At 34.5% G+C, this 20,939-nt stretch overlaps 2 protein-coding genes across 2 annotated transcripts in view; both read right to left on the reverse strand.

Moving 5' to 3' along the window:
* The window catches only part of LOC117337952 (cadherin-23-like), a 184,808-nt gene that overhangs the window by 76,690 nt on the left and 87,179 nt on the right, over window positions 1–20,939 (reverse strand). Inside the window, 1 exon segment of the mRNA XM_033899111.1 lies at window positions 10,381–10,481. Coding sequence (XP_033755002.1) covers window positions 10,381–10,462 — 82 coding nt within the window. The 5' untranslated portion in view covers window positions 10,463–10,481.
* On the reverse strand, window positions 16,741–18,363 carry LOC117318676. The gene has a single exon (XM_033873664.1). It carries the CDS (start codon window positions 18,361–18,363, stop codon window positions 16,741–16,743), a length of 1,623 nt encoding a protein of 540 aa, XP_033729555.1.

The following is a 20,939-nucleotide window of genomic DNA, read 5'->3' on the forward strand; positions in this document are numbered from 1 at the left end:
TTTATCAAAATAATTATTTCAAGAACTACACGAGTATGTTTTGAATTAATTGCTAGTATTCTTGAAATTATGACTGCGAAATTCAAATACTGATATTAAACATCTTTGAAATAATTTCTTATAGAACACCAAATTAATGGAACATCAAAACTTCCAAATGTACTCTTTGGAATATCATATTCTAGGGTGGTTGATGGAAATGGAGGATATTTCAAGATGTGTGAATTTTCTAAAATTATATTTTTCAAATGATTGATGGAACTCAAATTTGAGATATTGGTTAAAATACTTGCCAATTATATTATTCCATATGTTTTAAACCTATATGACTGTAAGGTTAATCTTCAACAAATCAAAATCACCATTAAAATATTAGTCAGAGAGCTAGTGAAAGAAATAAGATTTTCAGGTGAGAAGAATGTCATTGGTTTGATTCTGCTATGTCCTCCCTATGGTTTCATTCAATACAAACTCAAGGAATTAATATTTAAGAATCCTTAAAAAATTTAATGTTCATATTTTTAATTTGATGTTAGAAAAGTATGGCATAAAATGCACCAGTAGAGATAATTGAAAGACAATTCCAGACTGCAATTTCTAATTAGACCTGCAATTTCTTTCAAACTTGGATGGTTTCATTTCGAAATTGGGCAATTTCTTCTTTCCAAATGCATCTGCATTTCATGCAACACTTTCAAAAATATTGTCACTGTGTCACTTAACTAGAAATAAACGTTAATTTGCCAGTGGTGCGTAGAGGAATTTCATTTTATTGGTGAGCTAGAAATTGAAAATTTGATACAGAGACCCATTAATTTCAAAAATTGAAACCAGTATGATTGGTAGAAAGCATTTGGCCAATTTTAATCCATCAGTCAAATTAAGAATTGGAAGTGTGTTCTACAGATAGAGCTACCAGGCGCATTGGTAATAAAATCATCTTTTTAGAACAAGAACATAATGTTTTTACGTCAGAGTTATCGTAAAGAAAGTTGAGAATTTGAAATGGACTTTCACACGGGAAACAGAACCAACACTAACAAATTCTAGGCACTGATGACACATTTGCAAGCAGGTAATTAAATCCAAAATTATTCATTCAAATCCAAAGTAATTCATCATCATTCTTTCACAGAGAATACTTAGATAAAGTTTCTAAAGCTTGTTAGGACTCAAATATCTAACAATATTTTCTTTTGTAAGTGAAAGTTTTTTGTCATGAATAAATCCCTAATTTTTGAAATTTTAATTAATGTCTAGAGTTAGCTCCCCTTATTCCAAACCTTTAGGAAATGTCAACAATTCTATAGACTGTTCATTGAAAATGTTTCTGTCCTTTCTCAAGTTTTCATGACCAACTTCATTTTAAATTATGTTGACTGCTCCTCTAAGTTACCTCCCCTTATTCTACAATGATCTTTCAAGAAAATTTAATCGTTAGCATCGCAGTTCATTTCTAAGAACACAAGAATTCTCCAATTAAAGACAAATCACAATTTTTCTATCCAGGAATCGCTACAATTATCCCAATAGTATGCTTAATCGAAAATGACAACAAACAAAAAATTGACATTGTATGAAATTGTTCGAAATAATTATTTTTCTCGTCATGTAGGAGCCTCCTGATTTGAGAATACCTCAAGAATATTAGAAGAACAGGAACCATTGAAAATCTCATTTTCTAGAATCACTGTATCAATGAAGTTGGCTTTTATACCAAAAAAATTACTGACAAAAACTCAATGAATTTAGCTAGCTCAACAATTTCTATGCAAAAGACATATTTGGAAATCGACATTATCTTTTAATCTAGAGTAAAATTCTAGGATAAATTCGTTAAAACAAAGAGAATGCATGATTTTCTTCATTTTTTTTAAAATGCCTGCATCTGTTACAATTGGTAAAGAGTGGCATGATTGTGGCTTGCACTTTAAAAGCCTAATATGAGCATGTAATATGGCCAAATCTCCTACGTGTCTTTAGCATAACAACGTTTATACAAGATTACAACAAGATTAAATGTTTTCGCAAAAAATACGATTGCTAACATCAAATATGTAAATTAGATTAAAAACAGTGTAAATCACTTGAAAATCTAGCTATAGCCATGAAACTGACTTTGAATTAATCTAATTTCTGTTTTGATTTAATTGTTTTGTTTGTTTGCTTTTTTACTTTTTTTTAAATTTTTTTTTATTAAAGATGTTTCATTTTCTGGTCTGAGCCCATAATAATCAATAGCAGATAAATCTTATATAACTAAATGTAATTACTTTCATATATAAGCAACTAAACTGAAAACAAAGGAAATGATTCATCTGAAACAAAAGGCCCTTTGATGCCATACAATCACTTCGTGTATGTGGAATTTGCTTTAAAGCCTTTAAAAATAGTTACTATTTCACAAAATACATACTGAAGAGCTAGAGTTATCTACCTTTAAACCAGTTCATCAAATTTACTTTGCTAAATGTAATGAACATTTCTGGATCTTTAAAATGTGTCATACTTGGGTTTAAATGAAACTCAAAATTGTTATTTAGAAAAAAAATACTACTGTTTTTTATTAGAACTCTTTTGTACAGGAAATGGACTTTTAAAGATGCATACAGATGTCTTTAATTCAATTTAATTTAAATTCCAACATGATTCTTGTATCAGATGTAATCATATACAAAAAACAATTCCTCACTATCAATTAATGATTAGAACTCTTTTCAGTGAAAAGGGACTCCATTCAAAAGTCCCATACACCCTTAAGTGAAATCAAACATAATTCTCTCTGTGTACATACAATCGATCAACCTATTCATCATTAGGACGTGAAACCTTATGTAAACTATTTATTTTTCTAGGCCTAACTGCTAAAAGCATAAACAATACATCTGTAATTAGGCCTGGTGGCTGGTGTTTCTAGAAATGGTTACTATGGGATACTACAGGGATCGCTTCTCTTACCTTGCCCATAACCTGTATTTGATAAGCAAGTCATTCATCACCACATATAAAAGTGCATACAAACAAACCATGCAATGTATGGCCATCATCTGGAATTGCTTCATTTTTCATTTTTCTTCATATATTTTTTTTGTTTTTGTTTTTGTTTTTTTTTTTATTTCAATCTCCTTTCAGGAGTCAAATCCTGATGGAATATGCATCACAAAAGATCATACATAAAACCACAGAAATTAAATCTTATTATGGAAAGTTATAATATTTTTTTAAATTTCAGCATAAGCTTTCGACCATTCCAGATAAGAGTCAATTAAACATGTACAACAAATGTTCTCAAAAGTGTGTAAATATGTTTTTACCCATCACATTACTCATAATTTTTGTTTCTTTCTTCTAATTTTTTTTCCCTTCAAAATTACTTATCAATAAGCCGAATCTTTATATGAAACTTGTATCTTAATGATAACCTTTGGTTTTGCAATGAATAATCACTTTTGAGAACTTTGAAAAACTGGAGAAAAATTTTAGTAAGATTATTTTCAAATGCATATAGAAACACAAACAACATATATATATAATAGTCTACAAGATTAGTTTGAAGTAAAATAAAAGACAGTGATCTGGATTTATTTCGCTTTTTTTTTTTTTTTTTTTTGTATTTTTGTTGAAGTTTGTGAAGTTACCATCACTATCAATATATTATAGCTGAAGTGATAGTTTAATCTTTTACGATGTCAGTTTGCATTACAGCAAGTTGCAGTTTACGAAAACTTGAGTATGATTGCAATATACGACAGCAATATAAAGATAACGTTTTATATTACAAAATATCTGAAAACAGGAAATTGTGATGAATTTTTCAAATTGATATCAAAATATTGGAAAATTTTGTGAAAAAAATTATATATGTAAAAAATATCCATACATTGATATGAATATATGTTTTAAATGTTATGCACAAATAGATCATTCCAGTCACAAAACTTGAGCAGGCACATTTAATGTACGGGATATGTCCGATATACATAAATAAATGTTAGTTTTAGTATAAAAACAACATATATGTAAACATCATGCCATGCTTTTATTAATATAGTACATATACACCAATAGTTTCCCTGTGAATCATAAAAAATGAGTGAAATGCAATTTCATGCAAAAATAAAAAATAAAAAATTCCAGATATATGTATTATCTACAGACTATAGATATAATTCTGGTATATAAATATATATATATTCCAATTTGTGCGTTGCATGTGTACATCTCATTCACAATGCCTATTTCATTGCAGTGCTGTATATATCATAAGTTCGCATGATATGATGGAATAAATTCTTATAAGAAAAATAAGAAAAAAAAGACATTTGTGGCAAAAAGAATGTCTTGTCCATTGATGTTTGAATAATTTCTGCTTAGACTATATCATATTTTTTTCTTTGAGATAAGCTTTCTTTGCATGTATATATTACATATACCCCTCGGTGCATATTGTATAGAATTCTATAAACTTAAATCATTATTTCAGATAGCATGCCTCAAAAGTCTACATGAATATCTAGTTGTTGTACTGTTTTTTTCAAACAACAACCAATCACATCTTTACTTATTCAATACCAGAAATGTTTTTTAAATTCACTTTATAACTGGTGACAACTTAAAGGGAAATAACTTTTTATTCATATTTTTTTTTTTTTTTTTTTTTACAAGATTATGAAGCTAAATTCTGAAAAATATTGAAAAAAGAAAATAAATAAACTAGAATACAGGAATTTTTTTTCTGCATTAAATTCTTATTTTGAAAAGAATAATTTAAGTTGCAGAAATAATGGGTTAAAATCTGGGATTAACAGGACTATCAGGGATTAACAGGACTTTCTTGGATTAACAGGACTTTCCAGGATTAACAGGACTATCTGGGATTAACATGACTTTATGGGATTAACAGGACTATCTGAGATTAACAGGACTTTCTTGGATTAACAGGACTTTCAGAGATTAACAGGACTTTCTGGGATTAACAGGACTTTCAGAGATTAACAGGACTATCTGGGATTAACATGACTTTATGGGATTAATAAGACTATCTTGAATTAACAGAACTTTCCAGGCTTAACAGGACTATCTGGGATTAACAGGACTATCTGGGATTAACAGGACTTTCTGGGATTAACAGGACTTTCAGAGATTAACAGGACTTTCTGGGATTAACAGGACTTTCAGAGATTAACAGGACTTTCTGGGATTAACAGGACTTTCAGAGATTAACATGACTTTCCAGGATTAACAGGACTTTCCAGGATTAACAGGACTATCAGGGATTAACAGGACTATCAGGGATCAATAGGACTTTCCAGGATTAACAGGACTTTAAGGGATTAACAGGACTATCAGGGATTAACAGGACTATCTGGGATTAACAGGACTATCTGGGATTAACAGGACTTTCCAGGATTAACAGGACTATCTGGGATTAACATGACTTTCCAGGATTAACAGGACTATCAGGGATTAACAGGACTATCTGGGATTAACAGGACTTTCTGGGATTAACAGGACTTTCAGGGATTAACAGGACTTTCAGGGATTAACAGGACTTTCTGGGATTAACAGGACTTTCAGGGATTAACAGGACTATCTGGGATTAACAGGACTTCCCAGGATTAACCAGATTATCCAAGACAGGACTTTCCAGGATTAACAGGAATGGCTGTAAAAGTATTTGTTCAAAACCCATGTTTTATTTTCCAACAACACATGCTAAGTTCCCACAATAAATAAATAAATTGTTCCAACAAACATCCCTCACATTTCACTTTTAATTAACAAATTAAAACAAGCTTAACTTACTAAACTGTACTGCTACAGCTGCACAAAGGAACATTGACTATCATTGATCATATAAATATTAAAATTATTTTTCTTACATTTTATCATTACAAAAAGGAATCTTAAAAACTTTCGTAATTTTGGCTACGTTTCTCTATTTAGGAGAATTGTTCGATTTTAATGATATGTTAAAAATAATAGTAATAATAGCTGATATACTGTATGACATCATGTATCAGTGACAATACATGATGATGTCATACACCAGTTATGATAATTTATGACAAACACCAGTGACATTAAAGTATGACGTCATACACTTTAATGTTGCTTCATTATGACGTCATACACCGGTGGTTATATGACATCATATATTCAATGATGATACCTCATATCATAAAACCAGCAATGATACATCTTAATGACATCATACAACAAGCCATGTCACAAGTAAACAATCAGGCCCTAAATCTTAGAGAGTATCTCTTTATGCCAAATAACCCTTTCTGAATGGATTCCTTTAACCCATATACCATGATGATATTTAAACAAAGATGTGAATATTATTGCTGAAATAATGATTTGAGACAGATTTCCATAGATATTTGATCTTATTTATGTACCTATCATACAAGTGTGTTTATTTATATAAATGTATCGAAATTTAGAATAAAATACAGTTAAGCCATTAGATATTCCGTTGCTGACAGTGTTCTGCCTAAAATAGATAGCTTTCTCTGTTGATTCTACAAAAATGATGTCTTTAAACATTCAATATAATTCGGTAAGTTCCTCGAGTTAATTGGTGATTTCTCGTCAAGTCGCCGGAGTTAATTGGCGATTTCCTTTGAGAAATGATATAAAAATTGTTTTTCCGATTTTCTTGCATGTCTTCCCATGATTATGACAGCATCTGAATGCTGAGAGAAATGGTGGCATAATTCAGTATAGGGTTTTAGATGCATGTACATGTGGTAGCTAACAACGAAGAATTTATGTTCGCTGTTACATGCATTTTACGGAAGAACTGATTTAAATATTGTACCTACACACAATGAGATGGGTTTTCTCACAGAACATTCTCGTTAACACTTAAACTGCTCTGTTTTTCAGCTGAATAGAGGAAAACGTCTCTATTGTACTCTTAACACCAACAAAAGTTTCCCTACCATACTTCTACAGAGAATCGGATAACTCTCCCCAGAATGGGTCTGCTGTACACAAAGACATTAACTTCAGTACACCGAGATACTTAATACTGTATAGAACCTTGAAGCATTCAAATTAGAAACAAATCAGAAAGGAGTCATTCGGTACCTCAATGCCGACATTTTAAACAATTAACAGGGAGAAAAAAATGATGCTGGAAAATTCTATCGAAAACAGATTTAGTATGGTGGGGTTTACCATTGTTTGATTTTAAAGTTTGAAATACTTTCAATTTTTAGCAATCTAAATCCCCAGATTAAGCAAAAAATCGCTCAGCACTGTTAACTAGCATATCCTTTCATCCATAGCTTCATTATCTTTAGATTTGTTCAAACTGCCATAAAGTAGAAAAAGGGGAGATAACTCCGGTTATTCAAAACTGCTATTGAAATGCTAGCAAGTGTATTGAATGCATACACACTATCAATTAATTTATTGGAGATTTATTCCAATATCCTTATTAACTAATTGATAATCTGAGTGATTCTAAATCAATTTAATTTCAAAAAATATTCTTTTTAGTATAACAACGTGTCCACAAAGTAGAATGATCAAATAATATATTTCAGGCAAAAAGCATTTTCTAATCTCCGAAATAATTTTAAAATTTCCTTTTTAAATCTATTTTTTAAAAGGACTTATGCATTTTTTGAAAGGTGAAAAGTCCATGATTAAACATCTCTTCTATAATCATGATTTCTGATCCAATATTGTTTATACGGATATTTCATCGATTTCTTTCAAGTCAACCAGTACAATGACAGATAAAATTCTGTATCTCCCAAGAGACGTTCAATCATGCATAAAATTTGAAGTGAGTTTATCAGACATTCGCATGGTTGAACATGTCCTTACTTTTCATTGATGGGAAACGGATAGTAAAATTACATGGTTCAGCGACCACATGTGTGAATTAACAGAGGGTTTTAAATGAATTTTAATTATTAATTTTATATATTTCTACCAATCTTCTTAAAGGTTGTGCAGTAAAACTCTGGCATGGTGAGAATATGTGTTTGTCCCAATATATATATAACAATTATGTTGCTGCTATGAAAAGATTAATTATTTATTAGTCTCCAAGGGTTTCTTCCTACAAACAAACTTGGTAAACTGTCTACACATTTCCTTATACCTGTGTGTGGTGATAGAATATTAGGTTGTTGGGTTGGGTAAGGATAGGATAGGAATTGGGGATGGGGGCGGGGATGGAGATGGGGATGGGGGTGGGGATAGGGGTGGGGATGGAGAGGGGGGGTGGAGATGGATTCATGGGGGATAAGGTTTTAGGGATAAATAAAAGTTTATATCTTGTCTCACTGAAAAATGAATATAAAAATCCTGCTGTTTTTTAATCAATAATTGAAAATTTAGTAGTTTACCGCTTTCATGGATTTTATTATAGGTAAATGGTAGATATTATATATATACCGCAACACAAATTTGAATCACAAAGAAGTAATTCTATTCTGAATTTTCCCCAACTTTCAGTATTGCCTTTCATAGACAAGAAAAAGCAGGATTTCTTTCCTATTTAATGATATTAAATACATCTGGAAAAATATTCTAGAGTTATTTCCCTTTATAAGGTACTTTTATTTTCAGTTTTTTCAATTTGACGTGTGGATTTTCTTCGTTGAAATGTAATTATTGACTGATGTTGTTTATCTAATCATGGTTTCCCTTGGAGTCCTATAAACAATTTTAAGTGTGAATGTTCTGAAATACTTGATGGTTTCATTTAAATCTTTTTCAGTTCCTACCTAGTTTTTAATTCAATGTAATTCAATGTAATTAAATGATGTAATTCAATGTAATTCAATGTAATTCAATGCTTTAATGACATCTATATAACCCTTCACCTGACCTTTGACCTGAGCCTGTAAATATGATAATTACTCTAATAAGCTGGCTTCCTTTTAAGTTATTTTATATGTTTCACTTAAAAAAAGTGGCCCAGGATTCATTTTTATACATGTATTTCAAGTTTAAATATAAATTGATCAAAACATTTCATTTCTGACTCATAATTTTTCATTTTCAATATCTATCATTGAATTTTCAAAAACGTTATTTACTTTGTAATATAATAAAATTAATATCAATTAACATTAATATTTAATTTAAGTTTTAATCACCATTCTGTAGTTCCTGTTCTGAAATGATCTATCATTGCAGGGTTGAACATATAACTAGGGTAATGTTTTTTTTTGTTTTTTTTTAAACTAATCTTTTTTATTCAATACATTGAGCACAGGGTAATGTTAGGTTGTACTTTCAGGTAAAAGCACAAAAACTTGGCACACAGAAAATAAAATCTCTTTATCGCTACAATAAAAATACATTTCCACAATCTGTGTTGACTTTTCTCACCAGAGAGTTATGTTCACATTCCTGTCACTTTGGAACACAAAGTTATAAGGATATATTATGGTGCGTGCTTTCTGGGTTCAATAGCCATTGTAGCACTCTTTCCAATTTAAATGTGACAAATTCTCCGCGTGAAAAGTCCTGATCTAGCTCGAGTACCTGGCCTGATGACAGTTTTAGTATCCGCAGAGCAGATATCAACCTGATACACATTTTGTAGACAATGTACTTTACACCTCCTATCAACCTGAGCTTAGGTACAATAAACACGGATTTAAACTCCAAGTAAAGACTTAAATAAGAGCTGAAACGCATTACCGAGAATGGATGTTACCTTAAATTTTTACCTCATGATCATAAAACAGCGTAAATTTGAAACAATCTACTAGAGAAAGAAAAAAAAACTTAATTCTAATCAGATAACCAAATTAATGTCTTTTCCTAAGTTTCATTGCTCACAACTGTATTTACAGGTATTTAGAATTTCTTGCATGTACTCTTATTGTAAATCCTTAAATCCCAGGTCAGTAATTACTTCCATGTCTTCTTGTATTTTTAAATTTTGAATAAATTGGAATTTTAAAAAAGCAAAAAGTTAAATTCATTCTCTTCTTATAAGATGGAATATTAAATGAAAGCTATTTTAAAGATATATTCTGATTATGAAATGAAAATTACAAGATCAGCGAGTTATTTTTCGTCAGTATGGTTGGTTTGAATTTATTCCATCATATCATTTTTTGGATAGGACCCTTCACCACGAGACACCAAAACCTATATAACATATACAGTAAAGGATATCTCTGAATCAAGGTAAAGTCACCGATTGGTTAAAAACTAACCAATCAGCAGGCTCTAATGCTGAGTAAACCAACCAATCAGAAGACCCCAATTCTGGTTTCAATCTTTTTGCAGACTTGTTGATGATCTTTGGTAAAAAAAAAAAAGTGTTTTCTGTAAATGTGTAACTGTCGTTTAAAATCAAACCTTCATGACGTGTTTAACTAATTGTCTTACCTTGGGAAATAAAGGCCCCTATGAACACAAGAATTAAAACAACGGTATGTTGTGAGGGTGACTGCGTTGATTTCTCCTTCATCTTATCCTCATTTAAAAATCTGAAACATACAAAATAGGAAAACTATTGAGCAGAAATTTAACACACACCAAGCTTAATTTTAAATTACTTGCTTGAAAATACGATAAAACAGTGTGTTTAATAAAACCATCTTTAGGATGAAGTTTCCATTCAAAATCAATGTAAGGTTAAAAAAAAGGAAAATATTTTAGAAACAGAATGTTTTGTCTATGGATAAAATCTTTGGTTAAAAGAATGAAAAATGTATCTATACAGATCATATATTTAGAATGAACAAACATGATCAACATCCCTTTATCTGAGAAATAATGCTACTGGCCCAATATAAAGTCTATTAGGCCTCTTGGTTTCGGTTGAGTTTTTTCAAAGGATGCCATAACTTTACATGGGTCTGACCTATAAAACAAAAACAAAGAAACTTTATTTCCTCTGTAATATTGGCTAGGAAATGCAGTCATTCACAAATTGCAAAATAAACCAGTAGCATTATATGTATCATAGAATTTGTGTTCATGAGTTCACCTAGACTGGCCACCAGACCCTAAGCCTTTTTGTTAAGAATTGCCAAGCTAAATTCTAATACTAGATTATCCCCCCCTTGTTTGAAACTAGAATCAGACATATCCTAGGGACCAAAATCATGAAGTTCAATCTTATTTATAATTGTAGTATTCTAGAGACAGGTGGCCAGTTTAGAGTTCACCCAATGAGGCAGATCAGTAGAGAAGGGCATCCTTAGCCATACAATGAGATCTGGTTCAAAGAAATGCTTTATTTCAGGGATGATCCAGCTTTAGCAGCCATACTGGGAATTGCTAATTAGCAATACATGTATAATTAGCAATACATGTACCCTAACGGTCACCACTAAACATAATTGACCTTGTCCAAAATCCCTAAAACTCAAACTTGTCTGTGATATAGTATGGTCATTTATCATTGTGTTAAATTTGATCAAAATCCCTCAATTTAAATTTAAAATTTAAAGAAGCTAGAGCTCTGACAAATTTTGGCATTATACATACACATGTACAAGTTGGACGAATAAGAACATATTAAAGTCCCCTCGGTTCCACCGGTAGGGGATTTATTAGCTACTTTGTATCAGTGATCTTGAACTTTGACCTCTTGACCTTGAAATTCACTTCCAACTGTAAATGCTTGACCTCTTTAAGTTAGATACTTGCTTGCATGAAGCCACAGTAAACAAAGAACCAATTAAATGTAATCGTAGGGCGGTGATGAGGGGATGATTGAATGGACCGAACAAAAATGTTATCGTGTCAATTTTCTATAATTACTATCACTCCACTATTTCTTTGAAATTAACTACAATTCATCTGAAACGAGATGCCAATGCCGATCAGGAAATCGCTGAAAGAAAAAATTGGCAGGTATTTATCATTTACCATAAATATACATTGCTCATGATTTCGAGTTGGCATATGCATTGATTTGTGGGAAAATGAGAATTTATACATGTCGAGTGAATCGTATTACATTTCGGTAATTATACGGCAACACTGGATTAGTCTGGAATTACACAGAGCTGAATATTCCTGAAAGCAATATTTGAAATACATGCCCAGTAATGGAAACCTCTTTCGACTTATTATCGCTGTACCCTAACATGTATTAAAACATTGATTCCAGCCCAACATTGGTGGAAAATCAGAAAACATGTCCAGGTTTCTGGAGTAAACTTATTTACATCTTGACCCAGAGAGTCCTAGTCAGAGATGGGTTACTTTATCGCTTTTTCCATCCATTTTTTTCTTCTCAATTCTGTTGTCTCAGAGAACGGTAGATCAAGGCTAGCTCATCTATAAATATACACTATCACTATTTTTTTTCTGATTTTAAAGCAAATTTATTGGTATGTACTTTTGCTTGCAACTGCGGAGAAAAATGTTCCAACCAAACCAGGATTTCTGCAATCTAAGGGCCAAATGTTCTTACTACCAACAGAATTCTGGTCACAAACCACTGAACTGGTCAAATTCCATCGCCCATCCTTCAACAAAATCCTCGACCAAAAGACACCGATATCAGTTCAAAATAATTCAATAAGTTACCTCCCTTAAATATTTCACATTTTATTTATTTACTCATTTAAATTGCTCGTTTTTACATAGTTTTATTTTTTGTTACATCAAAATATGTCATCAGTTGATTATTAATTAAATGGTTCTGGGAAAACTTAAAGAAAGGTTTGGTTTGGTTTTGTTTAACATCCTATCAACAGATCGTTTAAGGATGGCCTCTCCTGTGTGCGAGATGTAGTATAGCGCGTGTTTAGGGAGGCTGTGGTATATATGTTTGTGTTTGTCTCCCAGTTAAAGCACAAAAATGATGCTGGTTTCTTTAGAAAGGATATCATCTACCCTTTATGTCAGAATGTGGTAGCATATGTGCCTTTAAGATCATTGAATGAAGTGGTATATGTGCCCTTAAGGTAAGGATCTTGATGGTTGTAGCACTTTAAAGAAATCCTGGTAAAAGAGGTAAATATTGTTTACCTGTGTTTGTTTACCTGTGTTTGTTTACCTGTAATTATCCAGGTATAATACATGCACATCAATAATTAAACCTACTTATCAAGTCTCGGTATCGGCGATGTCACATTAAGGTCACTTTCATTGTTCATAGTATTCCCTACGCATGCTGAGGAATTGAATAAAATATGAAGATGAACATTAACTTAAAGGATCGTAAACTGCAGATAAGATTGAACCTCCACACCTGAGAGACAAGAATCGTTTTCTCACCTGTTTAATCAAGCAGTGTACGAGACGAATACTAATGAATGTCTATTTAAGTGGTTAAAGTCAAGAATTCCCCGACTAATCAATGTTAAATGATATGGCAATGTAATTAAGCACACTTCACCACTAGACTTGACTTTACCTCACTCACAGAAGTACCTTAATTACTTATTCATTCCGTACGATAGAGTGCCGATTCCCACATAAATTTGTATCACCTTTTACTTCGGGTGAACAAACAAGACCTCTCTCACCATCTTTGATCGATCTTCAAACATATTGATCTCTTGTGTTTCTTAGAATTTTTCAAAACGATGATCAGCTTCCTCATATAGCTTTAAGGCACGAAAAATATGGAAATGTGCCAGAAAGGAAATCCGTCTGGAGCAATATCGGTGAGAATTTTATCTTGTAAGCAACAGATACTTTATGTTATGTAAATATTACCACTGGAAACACGATATCAATCATTCTCAGTCTCACATGAGATATTCTCTGATTAAAATTTTCCATATAAAATGATATATTGTTAATGGGTGCCCTGTCAGTACAAGCTTCGTTGCCTTTTTTGTGATTTCAAATTTGCCCCTGTAATGAAATTAGACACAATGACTGCCAAATAAGACCACCTCTCTAGAAGGGCCACATCTGAAACAGGTAACATCACTCTTCAGTTTATACAAAACAACAAAGTCCAGTAGTAAGGTTGATTGTATTTATTAATGAACCGAAACTAACTAACTATATTTTGGCATTCTTAGGGGCTACTCTGTAAAAACTAACATTCTGCCTGGGGTTTATAGTACCAGCACTATAGGTTAGCCCAGGAGGTCAGAAGTAGCACCTGGGGAGAGCCCGGCAGGTGTATCCATAAAAGTTAAATAATGAAAAAGAACATGATAGCTTAAATTAACCCTCAAAAATGAATTGGGGGATAAAAATTCAGCAAATATTGAATTTTAAAGGCCTAAATTAAAGAATTCCGTAAATATCAATAAGGCAGTCAAAAAGAACTTATGATAAAATTCATCTTACAGAGTAGCCCAATGATGGTAAGTGACATGATATACAAAAACAATGTAATAGAGTATGCGTAAAACCAGCAGGAATACACAAACATACATACACTCATTCATAAAGAAACTGTTAAAGCAATCTCTGCCATGAAAGTACATATTTTCATAACCTTGTCTTAAAACAATCGATTATATGTATAACCATATACGATCATGTAACAATGAGCATATGACAGTTGTAACTGTACTGATACAAAATAGAATCACTTCGCACCTAAATTAAACTAAGCATTGTAATTAAATAAAACATGACAATAACTTGCATTGTCTGTGACTGACTAACACCACTGCTCACACCAATTATATGAGATGCAAAATGCTGTCAATAAAAAGATGACACCTGGCAGGTGTGTAAGCAAATATAACCAAACTCTCAGAGATTGACACCCGGGGGGAGCCCGGCAGGTGTGTAGCTAATATAACCACAATCTAAGAGATTGACACCCGGGGGGAGCCCGGCAGGTGTACATGTATAAACTAATATTATGACCACATTCTAAGAGATTGACACCCGGAGGGAACCCCGGCAGGTGTGTAAGCAAATATAACCACATTCTCAGAGACTGACACCCGGGGGGAGCCCGGCAGGTGTATAAGCTAATATAAACACATTCTAAGAGATTAACACCCGGGGGGAGCCCGGCAGGTGTATAAGCTAATATAAACATATTCTAAAAAATTTTGACACCCGGGGGGAGCCCGGCAGGTGTAGATGTTAGCCTAAAATTTTAAATGTAGGAAGACCTGGGGAGAGCCCGGCAGGCATCCTGTATACTTAATTATATAATAAATAAAACTTGGGAGGGTTGGCGGGTGTTGACGATCAAGCAGATGAACTATCTCTAGAGTCTGACTTATCCTCGCATCACAAAGATGGCTGACTGGATGCTTCCTGCTGACCATTGGTCAGTTAGGTCACGTGACTACTATAGCAGTTACTTCCTCTTGGCCTAATTAGCATATATCTCCCTTACGATCTACCTCCAATATACTAACCTATTTAATAACATGTTTAGACGATAAGAGGATGGACTTTTCACACTTGTATAAACTTAAATTAAATAAATTAAAATTTTATACAAAACAACAAAGTCCAGTAGTAAGGTTGATTGTATTTATTAATGAACCGAAACTAACTAACTATATTTTGGCATTCTTAGGGGCTACTCTGTAAAAACTAACATTCTGCCTGGGGTTTATAGTACCAGCACTATAGGTTAGCCCAGGAGGTCAGAAGTAGCACCTGGGGAGAGCCCGGCAGGTGTATCCATAAAAGTTAAATAATGAAAAAGAACATGATAGCTTAAATTAACCCTCAAAAATGAATTGGGGGATAAAAATTCAGCAAATATTGAATTTTAAAGGCCAAATCGATTGAAATGGTGACACAAGTTACCAAAAAAAAGAGAGCCCCCAAGAAATTAAAGTAAGACAAAGCCTATGGTAGAAATGTGGAAACAGCATCTATATATATATAACTACTTCCTATCACACATGCGCAGCTGGGCATCACCTAAAACAATGGACGAAGTTCTGATATAACGAGTGAAACAATTGGATGACCATCGTCCTAAGGTTTGAATAAGATGGTCCTCGACTCCTGCTGCTGCTGCAGAAGTTGCTGCACCTATTCTAAATGAATGACCACTATAACTTGAGCTATCAATACCTAATCTAGCAAGTATATGCCTCAGGTAGGCAATAAATTGTTCCCGGGTGAGAATACACCCATTCCTTTCAGCAAACAAAGGACACGAAACTGTAGCTCCTTGATTGAATCTCATTTGTAAGAAATGTTTCATGGTGATGACCGGACACAACACAGTATTACTAAAAATGGCAATCCGTACACCATGTCTAAAAGGATCAGTTTTAGAGACCTTCAAAAACAATGAGTAGCTTTTGTGATCGTCTGCTACCACAATATCTTTAATACACAGGACGTCTTGGATCTTGGACTTACATTTAACAGTAAATTCACCACATCTTAAAAACCCAAAGAAAGCCATCTGACATGCACATAATAATAATAAGTCTAAATCTTTGGAGAAAACACCACTCTGTAATAATCTACACATGCGATCGAGAATGTCAAAAGTAATAGGCAATCTCTTAATTGAAACACTTCCTTGCTGACTCTTTTTAATACCTCGTAAGATATAAGATAGTCTTTCCGTATTAGCGAAAGGATTACTGTAACCAGCTTTCAAATAATGAAACCGTATCCCCGCTAAATACAGCTTGATTGTAGCAAATGCCAAGTTCAAACTATTATGACAATGTGATACAAAATGCATCAACAAATCTTCTGATATTGGTGGTAATTGTCCTGCACCACACACTATACCACACATTGTGATGAAACGTAACAAATGTTGAATGGCTACTAAATAAGTAGAAGCTGTCCCAGGACTGACCGCTAAATCCCACAGTTTGTTCATTTGCTTTTCCCGAACAACATCAGGCTGGAAAGTGGAGGACACAGTGTTGGAAATGGATCTGCATGTGGGGCGAGATGACGAAACTTCTCCATCTGGAAACGAGAAATAGCATCCGCTATAGAATTATCTATGCCTGGAATATGTCTTGCATGAACAATGAAATTGTTAGACATTGAACAAAATGTCAACTTCCTCATTAAATTCATAATCAGCTCTACTTTGGAACGTCCTTTATTTATAATGTCCACAGTTGCCATATTGTCACAATGAAATAAAATCCTTTTCCTTGACCATTCTTTGCCCCATAACACACATGCAATCACAATGGGGAACAATTCACAGAAAGCCATGGAGATCTTATCCTTTCCCTCGTATAACTCCAAGGGGAACGTCCCTTGAAACCACTTATTACCAAAAATCCCTCCGAAAGCACGATCTGTCGCATCAGTAAATAAGTGCATGTGAGCCGCCTGTGTAACATTGTCGTTGAGAAAAAATGAAATCCCATTCCACCGCGAGAGAAACAGGAGCCACATATTTAAGTCCAGTCTACATGACTCAGTTAACTTGACGTGATGATGTAATTCTCTGACTTTGGTAGATAAGCTGATGAGATATGACACAAATGAACGACCATGTGGAATAACTCTACTCGCAAAATTTAAATGTCCAAGTAAGCTGAGGAGTTCACGTTTAGTACAACATTTTTTGTCTTTAAACTCAGTTAATATCTCACAAATTCTGAATATCTTTTCTCCGGGTAGTCTTGCCTGCATGAGATCACAATCCAGGGTAACTCCCAAATAATCTAAACATAGTGACGGCCCCACCGTCTTATGTTGAGCAATGGGAATACCTAACGATTCGAACAAACACATAAGTTTCTCCATGGTACTGGTGGCTTGGTGAAAGTTTGGTGGATCCACAGTTAGGAAATCATCTAGCAGGTGAAGGATATTCGGAATGTTATATTGGTGAACTGCTATCCAACACACAGCTTGTGATAAACAGTCAAAAATCTTGGGACTCGATCTACTTCCAAACACCAGTCGAGTATAGAAATAATACAAACCATCCCATTTGATACCATGGAAAGGCCACAGAGATGGGTGAATGGGTATTAGCTTAAAGGCGTCGGAGATATCTGTCTTACATAAATAGCTGCCTTTACCAAATCGCTTAATGATATTGATAGCGTCATCGACAGTCACATATTGCAGAGAAAACTCATCTTTGTTGATTAAGTCGTTTAAACTCGGGTTATCATCATTGTTATGTGGAGAAGACAAATCAACGATTAAACGTTTTTTCCTAGAATATTTGCTCTCTGCTATGCCTATAGGATTTATCCTGTAAGTGTCGAAAGGGCACTCATGGTAAGGTCCTATCAGAAAACCTTTGTCAAGCTCTGATCCTATCAGTTCCTTCACAACATCAGACTGATTCCTAGCAGACAGCAAATTGGCACACTCAATGGAGTTTCTAGGGAGAGAAGTAATTCCGGTGTGGAAACCCGACCTTAAACCAGTTAAAAGGTAAGAAACAAAGTCTCTGTCTGGATGTAATGCTAGATCTCGTTCAAGCTCCTGAATGTCAATAGGTGTCGAAGCAACCTGCATACCCCCTACTGTCTTCCCTGATGTTGTTTGTGGTAGGGGGTCGAGTCGTTTTTTGTAGAAGAGTGTTGGGGACACACACGTTTAGAATGGTCTTTTTTACATACCAAACACACATGAAGATTATTACATCTTGCGCGATGACAACCTCTGTCGTTGAAGTTATTACAAATCTCACTGCCTTTGTACAGCACTTTGTGTCTTCCATAGCTGTCTGCGTTGGGAGAAGATTTATATTGGGGATTTGTAGACTGTTGTTTCATATCCAAGGTGTTAAGAGTCATAAGAGGGCAAAACCCAGCAGTGTGACTAGTACTCTCGCACTGTGAACATGCCAACGGGGGGAGATTTGTGAAAATGTTGCAAAACATGGTATTGTTCCTTATGGACCAGTCAACCATAACGTTTTGAAAGCGTAAATGAGCTGCAGCCTTACTACTAAATTGTTTATGGTACTCATAGAAACCCTGGCCGCCGTAACGCGACGCCATGTCGACCACGTCTCTCTCGTACATGTCTAATTCATATCGTCTATTGGGGTAGGCCTGACACATCACATGTTTAAATATACTGAATGCCTGTACAAATTCCCCGATGGATAAGTTCCTCATTAACCTGGGGTCGGGTTTGTCGGGGTTATGGCCGGATGCTGGGCCGTTGAAATATGGGATCAACAAACACGCCAGGTTGATATCCTTACCTTCCACTATATGTTTCCTTATGGCAGGTGAGATAGTCTCCACGAATGGTAAAGATTCCGATGAAAATCCAAATTGGGTCCTCCCCGACGTACTTGATGTGGCGGAAGACGTTTGGAAAGCTGCCATGGCCGACTGCAGGGTGAATGACTCGCCGCCCGAAGGTCCCTGAACGGGTACTAAGCCAGGATCTGTCGCTATTTGCGATACACCGCCTGCTGCTGCTGCTGCCGCCGGGACCTGTCGTTCTTCCAGAAACGACATCCTCTGTCTAATGGATGACATATCTTGTCGCATGGACGCTAGCGTATCAGTCAGCTGTGAAAGCACCTCCGTAACTCCGCCATCTTGGTGTGTATTGCGCGATGCATTCTGGGAATCCGTAAACTCCATCCGCCCAGGGGTCGGGTCAGATGTCATGGTTGAATGAACCCCGTTTGAGACTTGGGTTTTGTCTTTGTACAAAGCCAATAAACGTGACTTACGGTAATTGGAAGGAACGACCACACCGAGTGAAGTTAACTCTTCTCGTAATTTCTTTGCTGTCCAATTCTCGGGCATAGAAAGGTCGTACGGCGCCGATCTCGAGTTATTACGTGACGGTCTCATCATGATCCTTTGTTTCAGAGAGGATTTAGCCGTAGGTCAACAAAGCTCAAAACAGTTCATCGTAAAAGCACCGATATCGTAGTAGTTCCAAGCACACACGATGTATAATATGTATGAAAGTATCCCCTATAGCAGTGATGGAAAAAAGATCGTGGCAGGAACCGTGCGGTGAGATATGTTGACGATCAAGCAGATGAACTATCTCTAGAGTCTGACTTATCCTCGCATCACAAAGATGGCTGACTGGATGCTTCCTGCTGACCATTGGTCAGTTAGGTCACGTGACTACTATAGCAGTTACTTCCTCTTGGCCTAATTAGCATATATCTCCCTTACGATCTACCTCCAATATACTAACCTATTTAATAACATGTTTAGACGATAAGAGGATGGACTTTTCACACTTGTATAAACTTAAATTAAATAAATTAAAATAATGTCTTGCAAAATTTGCATAATTACCTCCACTTGCATTGGACTATCTGTCTATAAAGGCCACCTTTACATGTAAAACCTATTTAGAATGAACTTTATCTCATCTTTACATGAACCTGTCTAAAGAGACCATCTGTCCTCTGTGCTTGCCAGAGATTGTTTTACCATATATTTCCACTGATTTCAGTAACCTGTCCTAACACTGACCAACTGTCTTAAGAGGCCACCCACATTTGACTAACATTTGCTTGTAAAACAGTTTTCACCAATATCCCAGCATTCACTTGAATCTGCTTAAAAAAATACCACCTATTGAATGAGTCCACCTGTCTATAAAGACACAACTCTACAAAGAATCTTTTTTCAGAATGATCAATATATAATCTTTATGAAAACCTGTCTAAAGAGACAAGCTCTTGGAGATCACCTGTTTATAAAGGCCACAGTTCTACGAGGAACCTCTTCAGATTGACCAAAATCTAATCTTTATGAAAACCTGTCTAAAGAGACCATGCACATGTTGTATATCACCTGTTTATAAAGGCCACATCACTATGAAGAACCTTGTCTGAACCAACAGATCATGTTTGAATGACCTAAAATACTTCAATAGGTCAAGGAATAGCCTCAGAAAGGTCACTACCAAATTTATTGCTCAAAGTTCATCAGTACTTTACTTATTACAGCCTGGTGTATTCACGCATGAACACTTCAACCAAGTAACATGGGAAAGGATACACTATGTTGGTGATTACAGTAATGATCAATGAAATTAATATTTTGTGAAAGATTTCAATTCATAAAAAAGGCTTTCTCTATATCTAGTTTCTGCACCAA

The sequence above is a fragment of the Pecten maximus genome, chromosome 1 (assembly GCF_902652985.1).
Source record: "Pecten maximus chromosome 1, xPecMax1.1, whole genome shotgun sequence".
In the NCBI taxonomy this organism is placed as follows: domain Eukaryota; kingdom Metazoa; phylum Mollusca; class Bivalvia; order Pectinida; family Pectinidae; genus Pecten; species Pecten maximus.